The sequence below is a fragment of the Sturnira hondurensis genome, unplaced genomic scaffold, assembly GCF_014824575.4.
Source record: "Sturnira hondurensis isolate 20B ecotype Veracruz unplaced genomic scaffold, ASM1482457v3 Scaffold0008380, whole genome shotgun sequence".
NCBI lineage: Eukaryota > Metazoa > Chordata > Mammalia > Chiroptera > Phyllostomidae > Sturnira > Sturnira hondurensis.
The window spans coordinates 1,220,384-1,233,628 of NW_028081011.1; the positions used below are offsets into that span (position 1 = coordinate 1,220,384).

A 13,245-nucleotide genomic window follows, 5' to 3' on the forward strand; every position below is an offset into this window, starting at 1 on the left:
TCTTGGCTGTAGGTCTTTGGATTTCATGACTTGGAATACTTCTTTCCAGCCCCTTCTTGCCTGTAAGGTCTCTTTTGAGAAATCCGCTGACAGTCTGATGGGTACTCCTTTGTAGGTGACTGTCCCCTTATCCCTTGATGCTTCTAGGATTCTCTCCTTCATTTTGGTCTTGGCTAATGTAATTATGATGTGCCTTGGTGTGTTCCTTCTTGGGTCCAACTTCTTTGGCACTCTCTGAGCTTCCTGGATTTCCTGGAAGTCTATTTCCTTTGCCAGACTGGGGAAGTTCTCCTTTATTATTTGTTCAAATACGTTTTCCACTCGTGGCTGTTTCTTTCCCCCTTCTGGTACCCCTATAATTCGGATGTTGGAACGTTTAAAGATGTCCTGGAGGTTCCTAAGCCTCTCCTCATTTTTTTGAATTCTCATTTCTTCATTCCTTTCTGGTGGGATGTTTTGTTCTTCCTTCTGGTCCATTCCATTGATTTGAGTCCCAGTTTCCTTTCCATCACTATTGGTTTCCTGTGCATCTCCCTTCTTTTCATTTAGTTTAGCCATATATTCCACTAATTTGTGACTTTGTTTCACTAATTTGTGACTTTGTTCCTCTAATTTGTGACTATAATCTACCAGTTCTGTGAGCATCCTGATAAATAGTGTCCTGAATTGTGCTTCTGAGAGGCTGGCAATTTCTTGGTCGCTGAGAGTTATTGGCTCTTGGACTTTGAGTTCTTGTGCCATCTTTCGGGTTGTTCTTGCCTGTTCCATAGCAGGATCAGAGCCCTAAAATGTTCACTAGAACGGGGCAACTAAATCGCTGGTTTGTGTCGTTGTATGTGGGGGCGGAGTCAAAGAGCAACAATGGCTCTCACCGGTATTGCAGGGCAACTAAGTCGCTGGGTTGTGACGCTGTATGTGGGGGCGGGGTCAAAGAGGGACTATGGCGTCCTGTCCGCCGCCTGCCGCCACGGCCCTCACCGGTGCCGCAGTTGCTGCCGTCACCGGGCCCACGCGTTTCGTCCCACTGCACGCGAGTGTGCCACCGCCGTCAGCCCTCGCCCCCTGGGGCCTGCGTGGTCTGTCTCACTGTGCGCGAATATGCGCCCGCGGTCTGCCCCGCACCCCAGCTGGTTCTCGTCTGCCTGCGCGCCTGGGTCGGGGGCCCTGTCCTGCCCGACCCTGCTCGCTGCTGGCTCCGCCCCTCTTACCGTCCCGTTGAACGGTTAGATGTAGTCGGACTTCCGTATAATTCAATTTTCTGTCCTTTGGTTGTGTCTTTGTTTCTCCAAACCTTTGTTTTATTCAAACTTGGTTGTGGGAGAAGGCACAGTGTTTCCACCTATGCCTCCATCTTGGCGGACCAATACTTCTAAGTGACCAAAAGATAGCCAACCTCTCAGATGCACAGTTCAAAATACTGGTGATCAGGATGCTCACAGAACTGGTTGATTTTAGTCACAAATTAGAGGAACAAATGAAGGCTAAACTAATTGAAATGAAGGGAAATTCACAAGAAACCAATAGCGATGGAAAGGAAACTGGGAATCAAATCAAGGGAGTGGACCAGAAGGAAGAAAAAATGACCAAACAGAAAAGAATGAAGAAACAAGAATTCAAAAAAATGAGGAGAGCTTAGGAACCTTCAGGACATCTTTAAACATTCCAACATCCGAATTATAGGGGTACCAGAAGGGGAAGAGAAAGAGCAACAAGTGGAAAATTTATTTGAACAAATAATAAAGGAGAACTTCCCCAGTCTGGCAAAGGAAATTGACTTCCAGGAAGTGCAGGAAGCTCAGAGAGTCCCACGGAAGTTGGACCCAAGAAGGAACACACCAAGGCACATCATAATTACATTAGCCAAGATGAAAATGAAGGAGAGAATCCTAGAAGCAGCAAGAGATAAGGGGACAGTCACCTACAAAGGAGCTCCCATTAGACTGTCAGCTGATTTCTCAAAAGAGACCTTTCAGGCAAGAAGGGGCTGGAGAGAAGTATTCCAAGTCGTATTCCAAATCCAAAGACCTACATCCAAGATTGCTCTATCCTGCAAAGCTTTCACTTAGAATGGAAGGGCAGGTAAAGTGCTTCTCAGATAAGGTCAAGTTCAAGGAGTTCATCCTCACCAAGCCCTTATTACATGAAATGTTAAAGGGACTTATCTAAGAAAAAGAAGATAAAAAATATGAATAGTGAAAGGAAAGCAAACTCACAGTTATCAACAACCACACCTAAAACGAAAGCAAACTAAGAGGACAGCTAGATCAGGAGTGGAACCATAGAAATGGAGATCACATGGAGAGTTAGCAACAGGGGAGTGGGGGGAGGAGAAGGGGGGAGAAGGTACGGAGAATAAGTAGCATAGACGGTAGGTAGAAAATAGACAGTGGGGAGGACAAGAATAGTAGGGGAAATATAGAATCTAAAGAACTTGAGACACGTGGACATAAACTAAAGAGGGGGGAATGATGGGGGAGGCAGTGTGCAGGGTGGAGGGGAATGAAGGGGGGAATGGGACAACTGTAATGGCATAATCAATAAGATATATTTTTTAAAAAGTTTTAAAAAAAGAACAAACTGACAGTAACCAGAGGGGAGGGGGAAAGAAATAATGGAGGAAAGAAGGGGAAGGGTTGTAAATGAACACTCTAAAGGACCCATGGACAAAGCCAAAGAGGGGTAGGATTGAGGATGGGACGTGGGGGTAGGTGGGGCAGGGGAAAGTGGTGGCAGGGAAATGGAGACAACTCTACTCGAACATTAATTTAAAAAACAATTTAAAAAATAGCCCTGCCTGGTGTAGCTCAGTGGATTGAGCGTGGGCCTGCGAACCATAAGATCGCAGTTCAATCCCTAGTCAGGGTACATGCCTGGGTTGTAGGCCAGTTCCCAGCAGGGGACTCATGAGAGGCAACCATACATTGATATAGCTCTCTTGCTCTCCTTCCCTTCCTCTCTAAAGATAAATAAATAAAATCTTATATATATACAAAATATATAAACAGCCCTGGCTGGTGGCTCAGTGGATTGATCACCAGCCTGTGAACGAAAGGGTTGCTGGTTTGATTTCTGGTCAGGGCACATGCCTGGGTTGCAGGTCAGGTCCCTGGTAAGGGCACCGAGACACAACCACACACTGATGTTTCTCTCTCACTCTTCCTCCCTTCCACTCTGAAAATAAATAAATAAAATCTTAAAAAAAAAAATATATATATATATAAACACTATGACTGCTATGTGTAGTGTCACTAAACATAAACATAGAAGCAGAAAGTCTATAAATGTGAAATATGCCTCTTGCGAAGAAAAATTGGGTTTTTTTATTCCTATATGTTGAAACCTATATTTTTGATAGAACAATTGGATGGATGCTCCTGACATGAAAACTAATCCAATCCATCTTCCTCACTTTAATGTGGTCATTTTTATCCATTTTACCTTCATGGTTTATTCATCCGTTTCACCAGCACAGAAACTGATGCCCAGGCAGGGAAAATGTCTTCCCAACTTGCCACCAGTTAGTGGCAAGTCTTAGAAACAGCTAAGACTCCTCTCTCACTCTCCCCCACCTCTCCATCTTCTACTTTCTCAACTCACAAGACAGACCCCTCCTCCCCAGCCAAGGCAGGCTTCAGTGAGGCTTCCTGATTTTGTATGTATGCAAGTGCACACTCAGTTTCCTTTTATAAGATGTTTGTCTAACATACATATAAAAAGTGCACATGTCATAAGTATTCACAGTGAACACACTCATGTAACCTGGACCCAGAAAAAGAAACAAAATATTAGCAGTACCCCAGAAAACCCCCTCTAGTCACCTAGGCTGAACATAACCCTGACTCCTAGCACCATAGATTGGCCTGTTTTGGAGATTTACAGCACATATACTTCCACATCAGACTTCTTTTTTAAAAATATTTTATTTATTTATTTTTAGACAGAGGGGAAGGAGAGAGGGAAAGAAATGTCACTGTGCTGTTGCCTCTCACGTGCCCCCTACCAGGGACCTGGCCTGTAACACATGCATGTGCCCTGACTGGGAATCAATCCAATAACCCTTTGGTTCACAGGCTGGCATTCGATGCACTGAGCCACACAAGCCAAGGCTACATACCAGGCTTCTTTTGCTTAACATACTGTCAGTGAGATTCATGCATATAGTTGCATTTGGTTGTAGAGTGTTCACGCTCATTGCCGTGTTAATATTCTTTAGTATACCCATACTGCAATGTATTTATCCACTTGCCTGTTAATAGACATTTGGGTTGTTTCCAATATTGAGCTAATAAGAATAATGTTGTTCTGAATAGTCTTGTACATGTCTTTTAGTGCACGCAAACCCACATTTCTTTGGAGCTGCTGGGTCATAAGGTGTGTGTGTGGGCATTCAGCTCTAGTAGATAGTGACAAATAGTTTTCCACAGTGATTGTGCCAAGTTACACCGGCGGCAGCAGTGGATGAGGTTCTGCTGGCTCCACTTCTCCACAAATGATCACTAACCCTTTTAATTTAGGAAGATAGATGCTTGTGGGGAAGGCTGGCATCAGGTTGCCTGTGTTCGAATCTTGGTTCTTTTCTTACCTTTAGACTTTCAGCAAAGCCAGTTCACTAGTCTACAAAATGGGTTGAAAATCATGGGGCTGTTAAGATCTCACAGAGCAGTGAGGTTAGGCTCCATAAACATTGGCTATTTACAGTTAATTCTCACAGTTAATTCTCACAGTGACCCAGCGGATCACTTCACCCCTCACAGCCTCGGTTTCTCCTTCTGTAAAGTGGTGATAAAAATACCAACAACCACATATGCAGAGTTGAGAGGATTGCCAACAAACAAAATTGTGTATTAAAGTGCCTATTTTTTTACTGAAGTATAATACACATATTATGAAATTAACCCCTTTTTCAGTCACTTGTAGTGCGTTCACAAAGTCGTACAACCGTCACACTAATTCTGCATTTCCGTCACCCTAAAAGAAACCCCATACCCTTTAGCAGTGATTCCCCATTTCTTCACACCAACTACTCCCAACCCCCAGCAACTGCTAATGTACTTTCTACCTCTATGGATGTTAAAATTTCTGAATCTTTGCTCTTCGGTTTTTTAACTTTCGAAAAAGTGAAATACCTTGCATTGGGACAGGCACATAATATGCACTTAATAAATGTTATCTGTATGTGTGTGTGGATGGATAGATGGGTAGATAGAACAACTTAGTAGGTAGATAGATATAGCACAAACCCGTTCATTCAGCAAATACTCATTTGCATATTTGCGCTTGAGAGGAAGAGTCTGTAGAGAGAAATAGATGTGGTTTTTGCTTTCAGGAAATTCGCCCTCTAGTGGGGAAGAGAGGTATGTGCACCACTCTCGGTGAACGCAGAGCCAGATGAAACTAGTTGTATCTGAGCAAGGGTTGTGGAAATTGGGGGAACATGTGGGAAGTGCAGGTGGTACTTCTAGGATGGGTGACTTTTCCCAAAATGGAAGGGTAGTCTGGGGGACAGATCCTGAGAACTAAGACTGGGAACGAGGCAAGGTATAGTGTCAGGCAGGATCATGGGACCTTGTCCTGCATCTTCATGGTCATGAACAGGACTCACGTGATAAGAAGCTATGAATACAGAACAGTGGGTGATAGAGGCCAAATGGGAAAGGGAGCAAGAAGGTGAGCTGAGTCATCTCACACAAGCCTATGGTGCGCTGGTCATCTGGGCAAGAGCACTCTGAAATGTCTTTGTCCGCTGCCAGGTGTTCCAGGCCCCTCATAACACCAGCTGGTTTGGCTTCTCTAGTCACTCTGTGGCTAGAACAATTTTTAAGAGCAGAGGGCTGCAGCCTCACTCATGAAGGAGACTGGACCTCAAAGTCAGGCTTGGTTCTGCCCTTTCTTAGCTGGGGAGCAAGTGTATCACCTCTCTGAGCCTGTTTATTCACCTATAAAGTGGAGGCAATATTACTTACTGCAGTAGGGTTAGAGACGATGGCTGAAAGTGTAGAACACAGTGCCTGGAACGAGGAACCATTACTTAAATGGCAAAAAAAGAAAAAAATAGGTTGGGAGGCTAGCTAAGGCAGACAAAGCACACATTCAAAGCCCAGTATTTAGGTTTTTTGGGGGGAAAATTATATATATATACATATATATATATGTATATATATATACGTATAACATTTTAACTGAAGACATAGTTGTGGAAGAAATTAGAATTCGTGGACGTCTTTGCATGTATTGTGCAGTTTAGAGTTTTGCTTTGAATTACACCAGTAGGAATGGTCTTTCCAGTGCTTAGTCCTCCAAAGGTGTTATCAGGCCCTGAGGAGGCAGAGATGAGGTGCAGTGGCTTGTTGAGGGCCTACCAGAAGCTGGGGAAGGAGAAGGCCATAGGGTGAGGGAGATGATCCACTCTACTGAGACCCAGCTCAGGGGAAGTCTCTTGAATCAAAGGGCATTCAACTGGAGAGATTGTCTCCTGGAGACGGGAGGCCTGGGGGAACATGGAGGGATGAGCTGGGGATGCTGATGGCAGAGGCTTAGAGCCAGAGGTGGTGAAAATTGTAGGACCCTGAGAAAGCACTTGTAGGACCCAAATTCAGCCTCCCATTTCATAGGTGGAGAGACAGAGCCCCAGTAAGACAGATTTGCCTAGGGTCATTCGTGGAGTTATTGGCAGAGACAGAATCAATTCAGGTCTCTGCTTGAGCCAGGACCCCTGAAGCTAGGAGATGTCAAGGGACCCTGCTTTCTACCCCTGTCCCACTACAGTGGCCACCAGATGCTGTTAGCCTCAATGTAAGGTGGACCTCAGGGTGGGTGAAAGGAGGGGCCCCAGAGCTCCTGAGCAGATGGCCTGCCTGGGGGATATCCAGGGGGAGGTGACCAAGGCTCCACCTTGCGCGCTGTCACCCATCACCACTGGTACTGACTCTGCTTGGCCTCGCAGGATTCACATTCGAAAAACCCTCTGAGGCTCTGTGCAGTGTAGTGATGACTGTAACGGCAACTGGGGGTCCAGAGACCCTCCAGTGGGCCAGGCCGCACTAGATTTCTGATAGGTGCTTCCAGCTGTGCCAATGACTGCGAGGAGGTGAATGGGAGGCAGGAGATCAGAGAGGGCAGGAGGGCAGGAGGGTAGTTGTTAGGTGAGGAGCTTCACGGGAAGCGCTTCTGAAAGCGGGAACCCCAGGCACTAAAGTGCCTTCAGGCTCAGGTGTGCATGACTTATAATCGAATCCTGAGACATCTTTTGGGCGGAGTAGGGGCGGTCCCACCAAATTCCACGTGGTCACAGCAGAAGGAACGGCGTTTGGGAAGGTAGGGACTTACTCCTCTAAGGGGCTCCTGAGCGCTCCCACATGACGTTTAATGTTGATTTAAGCCCCGCCTCTGTCCGCTCCCTCTCGCGGAGTACTCACGGCCCCGCCTCCTCCAGCAACCTACGGGGACAGAGGGGCGGGGCGATGCTAATGAGGTCTGTCGGGCCACAGTAGAAGCCGTGCGGCTCCACCAAGCCTAGGAGAGGGGGCAGCAGCGATGGCCATGACCGGGACACTGGCGGGTCTGGCCGCGGGTTTGCAGGGCCCACGGGTCGGCCCCAGCCCGGACTCGGACTCAGACACAGACTCGGAGGACCCGAGTACCCGCCGCAGCGCCGGCGGGCTGCATCGCTCACAGGTCATCCACAGCGGTCACTTCATGGTGTCGTCTCCACACAGCGACACGCTGACCCGGCGGCGGGACCAGAAGGGGCCCGTGGGACTCACCGACTTCGGGCCGCGCAGCATCGACCCCACACTTACTCGCCTCTTCGAGTGCATGAGCCTGGCCTACAGGTGAGGGCGGCTCCTGGGCCCGACAGCCTCAGCTCTCCATGGCGGGACCACACGCTGGGGCCCCGGACACCCCACCCGTTCCGAACCTTGGTCCCTGGCTGTTCTCCAAGACTATGGGCGCATCCTGGATTCCCCCTCCTCCCGCCCCGAGCGTCCTCTGACCCTGGCCCAGCCTGCTGATCCCCAATGGGCCTACGCACCTTCTTCCTTTCTCACGACCATCGCTCTCCCCAGGGCACAGACCACCTGCCCTCCACCTTGACCTCCGTAGGCCCACCGGGGGGCCCCCTCCCCTTCCCCACTCCTCTGCTCACAAAGATGCCAAAGCATCCCTCGTGCTAAACCATCCTGTCACCCCCCCCTCCACCTGGGGGCCACTCTACCGGATCACCTGCAGCCTTCCACACCCCCCAGCAGCCCCAGTCCACGCTCACTCTATTTCTGCACACTCGCGATAGGCCTCTTGCCCAACGGTTTCCCAATTCGTTGCCAACCGTTGACTGAAACCCAGTCTCTCATCCTGCACCCTCACCCCCACCAATTGTTAGGACACCTGTTTTTGACCTGCCAGGTCGAGAGTGGCAGGAGGAGGATTCTCCAGGGGGACACGTCTTGTAGAGCTTCCCAGCCGTGGCTGGGCAGGGGGTGCTGCAGGCCCTGAGGGGCTGGTGCCCAGGAGGCCTGAGCTCCCATACCCCAGTCCCTGCTCAAGGCTGGGTGCCTAAGACCTCCTGCTTGGTGCACCCAAGAGCACAGCCGCTTGGCTCCAGCTCCACCCCTGCGTCCTCGGGGAGGGTGCGAACCTTCGTCCTGGCCCACTGCCCTGGAGCAAAGTTCCCCAGAGCTGAGGGGCCAGGATAAATTATCAACGGAAAACTGCAGGGTATAAAGGGGGATCGGCTGGCTTTGATCTTTTCTCTGCAAATATTCCTTTTCCTCCGAGGCACTCCTCCCCTTCAGAGAACTGTTGTCTACAGACCAGCACTTGCTGCTCTGACCGGGAGCCGGAACTGGGGTAGGGATTGCTAGGGAGTGTTGCCCACCCCCAAAAGCAGCAGCCCAGCCACGACCCCATTGGCTGAAGGCATGTAACCTTGGCCCTCAAGCTTTGGCCCCAGGCCCAGGTCATGTTGCAACCTGACCGTCTGAGGCACCAGACCAATGTGGAAAGTTCAAATTCCCAGCCCCTCCACCCCCTGCCCCACCCCAATCACAGACCGGCTGGAGCAGGGCATTTAAGGTCCTGGTACACTGAGAACGGCACCCCTCCTCTCCAGGCTCCCTCAGGGTCCCCCCATTCCCCACCCACTCTCAATTTCAGCTTCTCACTTAAAGAGGTGGAGGGGAAGTGGTGTTATCCCAGTCAGGGGCAGCTGGGATGGAGAGCGCTGTGCTTTCTCCCTAAACACCCAGAATATTCGCTCCCTCTGGCCTGCTCCAGGGATAGAGGTGGCTTAGTACTAGAGGAGCCTTTGGGTCCGTCCATTTGACAGAGAAAAAAACTGGGACTCAGACTGGGACAGTGTTTTAGCCCTCTTTTTAAAAAAAAAAAAAAGATTTATTTACTTTCAGAGAAAGAGAGGGAGAGAAATATCACTGTGTGGTTGCCTCTCATGCATCCCAAGCTGGGGATCTGTCCGGCAACCCAGGCATGTGCCTGACTGGAAATCGAAGCAGCAACCCTTTGGTTTGCAGGCTAGCACTCAATCCACTGACCCGTTGGTGTGGGTCAGAGCCAGGGCTCTGTTTTAGCCCTAAGGCCCCTAATTATAGGGTTCCTTGGAGGGGAGAGGATTGTGGAAGCAATCTCTAGGGTGCCCCAAGAGAGCAAGTGGATGGGATAGGACAGTAGGGCAGAGGTCTAGAGGTACTGGGAGAAACTGGCCAGCTTGACACAGAGGACAGCTTGGGGATGCCTGGCCAGCTTTCACCGTCAAAAGGGCAGTGTGGGCAGAGGAAGGACTTCTGTTCTAGGAGGAACTGCATGTTCCATGGTTCTGTGGGTGGAAGCCCCAGGGAGGCAGGTTCTAGAAGTTCCAAGAACACACTTATTCTCCGTCAGAGCTGGCCAGAACTATAATCAGAGCTCTGGAAAGAATGGCCTCAGGGAAGTAGGGAATAAGCTGGACCCTGTCAAGGAGACTCTAAGGGAATTGCTACAAGGTAGACATGTGTGGGGCTGGAGGAACCAAACTAGCAGTTCTGAGTTATCCCCCTCCCATCCCCAAGACTCGCAGATTTTCTACTGCTCAGGAGCAGTCCTTGAACCCTGGCCGCAGGCTTTTTATTCCAGGTTGGGCCCCTCTCCTTCCCTCCCAGCCAGCAGGTCCAGCACCTTGCCTCCTGGGCTTAGATATTGTCACTGTCTCATCTCCCCTACCTGGCCACAAACACTATAACCTCAGGAAGAGGAAGGGCAGGCAAGGGGCTGGGGGTACTGGGTGATCAGAGTGGGTTGGAAGGTTGCTGGGATACAGGCAGGGCCATTAAACTCAGGAGGCTACCTCCCTCCCCATCAAGTGCTACAAAAGAAACTGGCCCAGGAGAGGTGAGAGTGCCCCTCCCCCCCCAACTTCTCCAGGCAGATGGTGTTTATCTAACTTAAGAGAGAGGGGGCCAGCCAGCAGGCCTGTGTACTTAAGCTATGTACCCTATTTGGGTAATGAGGTCTGGTGTGCCGGAGAGCTTGGAGACCAAAGAGNGTGGGCAGAGGAAGGACTTCTGTTCTAGGAGGAACTGCATGTTCCATGGTTCTGTGGGTGGAAGCCCCAGGGAGGCAGGTTCTAGAAGTTCCAAGAACACACTTATTCTCCGTCAGAGCTGGCCAGAACTATAATCAGAGCTCTGGAAAGAATGGCCTCAGGGAAGTAGGGAATAAGCTGGACCCTGTCAAGGAGACTCTAAGGGAATTGCTACAAGGTAGACATGTGTGGGGCTGGAGGAACCAAACTAGCAGTTCTGAGTTATCCCCCTCCCATCCCCAAGACTCGCAGATTTTCTACTGCTCAGGAGCAGTCCTTGAACCCTGGCCGCAGGCTTTTTATTCCAGGTTGGGCCCCTCTCCTTCCCTCCCAGCCAGCAGGTCCAGCACCTTGCCTCCTGGGCTTAGATATTGTCACTGTCTCATCTCCCCTACCTGGCCACAAACACTGTAACCTCAGGAAGAGGAAGGGCAGGCAAGGGGCCGGGGGTGCTGGGTGATCAGAGTGGGTTGGAAGGTTGCTGGGATACAGGCAGGGCCATTAAACTCAGGAGGCTACCTCCCTCCCCATCAAGTGCTACAAAAGAAACTGGCCCAGGAGAGGGGAGAGTGCCCCTCCCCCCCCAACTTCTCCAGACAGATGGTGTTTATCTAACTTAAGAGAGAGGGGGCCAGCCAGCAGGCCTGTGTACTTAAGCTATGTACCCTATTTGGGTAATGAGGTCTGGTGTGCCAGAGAGCTTGGATACCAAAGAGGACAGGGGACCCAGTGACCTATGCACCCAAGGGGCTTCAGGAGTCAGACTGCCACCCACCCACCTCTTACCCCCAGGATGACGGGGAGGCCCCAGGAGACAGTAGGTGTAGTGTTCTGCAAGACTAAGCCTTGAGGCCTCAGCCTTCTGTGTTGGACAAGGTGGGCCAGAGGGGACTGGTATACAGCCCTGCCTGATGGATCATGAGGAGGGAGGGACGAGCCGGGATCTAAGACCCTGAACATCCTGACCTCCTAGGTCAGCTCCTTAAAGGTGGCAGACTTGGCCTATGCCTAGCAGGACCCTGAGGGTCAAGCCCCTCAGCTGTGTAGAGCCCTTCCAGCTCATGGATTTGATTGACTGCTAGGGTCAGGGTCAGGGTGCTGTCTCCCTATTGCTCACCACTCCACCATCCTAGCTACCTTCCTTTGGGCCCTAATAGTATTGTCTTGGGCACACCCCTGAGAAGGGGCATACCTTCCAGCTCAGTCTAGATTGCCATCCCAGGATTCTGGGCTGGGCAGACACAAGAACGGCAATGAAAATGCGATGACTGACTGCTTGGAGCTCACCTCAGGTCAAGAGGCCTCCTCTCCACCCAGACAAACCTTGCCCATCCCCTGGACCTGAGGAGGCCAGCAAGACTGGCAAAGAAAAAGCCCAAGTGAGTCTCTGCCATGTGATCCTGGGCATGTTCCTTTGCCTTCCTCAGCCTCAGTTTCCTTCAGTAAGAACTCTATCTCAGAACCCACCCTAGTTGCCTATGAGGCCACTGGGTGTTATTGTAATGAGGACCAAGCTAATAAATATGTCCCAGTCCCGGCCTTAGTTCTGGTAGTATATTAACAAGCACATCTCACCAAAGAACACAAGGCCCCTAGTGGGGACCCAGCAGGGTGCTTTAAAGGCCAGACACTCAGGAACAGGATTTCAGGCGGGTTAGAACGAGGAGCAAGATTTGAGAGGGTCCCTCAAATTGCCCACCATAGAGAGTGCCTAGTTCATGAGAAGGGTGTAGGGCCAGCCCCTGCAGAAGCCCCCTTCAATCTCCCCCTTTCTCTGCCACCCCCGCTGACCCAGCCCTCTCCCTCTGACAGTGGTAAACTGGTGTCTCCCAAGTGGAAGAATTTCAAAGGCCTCAAGCTGCTCTGCCGAGACAAGATCCGCCTCAACAATGCCATCTGGAGGGCCTGGTATATCCAGTGTGAGTGGGCACATGGACGTGCCCAGCGGAAGGGCTGCAGTAGGGTGTGGGGTGGCAACATGGGGAGGGGGGGTGGCTGCCCAGGAATCCCCAGCTGGCATCAACAGAGTGCTTTGGGGGAGGCCAAGCCTCCAGTACCAACACCCCGATGGCTTCTGACCCCCTGAGAGTCTTGGGGAATGTGTCTCTAAGAGCTCTCTCCTCCTTGGAAGTCCTACAGTGGGCCGAGATTTGGTGGGCAGTTCAAGGCTCATTCTGCCTCCCATTAGTGTTAGACACGATCTGGGCCAATCCCATCACTTTGCAAATGGGGAAACTGAGCACCCTGCGTGGGTCTCTTCCAGCCTTTCATTAAAGTACTTACTGAACCCCCACCAAGTGCTCCCGGGGAAATTTTGCAGGAGAGAGCCCAGAGAGGCCATGTGGTAGAGTGGAAGGGACTCCAGACTTGGAGTACACAGAGCTGGTTTCCCACCCTGTTTCTGCCCCTTGCTGGCTGTGTGACAGCAGGCAAGTTGTCTAACCTCTCTGAACCTATTTCCTCAACTATAGATGAGGCCAATAGTCCTACTTTTCAGGACTGATGTGGAAATAATGGGTATGAATAGGCTTGGCACAAAGTGCTCAGTGAATGGTGGTTGAATCTGAGGTACCCTTGAGAAGGTCATGGTCATTCATTTGGGGATACAAGACCTCCCCACCTTGCCCCCTGGCAAGGCAGCAGAGGCTGAGGGGCATCAGACTAGTTGGCCC

At 50.6% G+C, this 13,245-nt stretch overlaps 1 protein-coding gene across 3 annotated transcripts in view; it reads left to right on the plus strand.

The window, feature by feature from the left end:
• The first annotated feature begins 7,398 nt into the window (after nt 1-7,398).
• Nucleotides 7,399-13,245, plus strand: part of MLXIPL (MLX interacting protein like) — a 39,746-nt gene continuing 33,899 nt past the window's right edge. The window contains exons 1-2 of one of the 3 annotated variants that reach the window (XM_037054756.1): nt 7,399-7,832; nt 12,386-12,492. In XM_037054756.1, the coding sequence (XP_036910651.1) occupies nt 7,534-7,832; nt 12,386-12,492 (406 nt within the window). In that variant the 5' untranslated portion in view covers nt 7,399-7,533. The remainder of the gene's footprint in view (nt 7,833-12,385; nt 12,493-13,245) is intronic. The other 2 variants (XM_037054758.1, XM_037054757.1) reach the window with 2 other exon arrangements.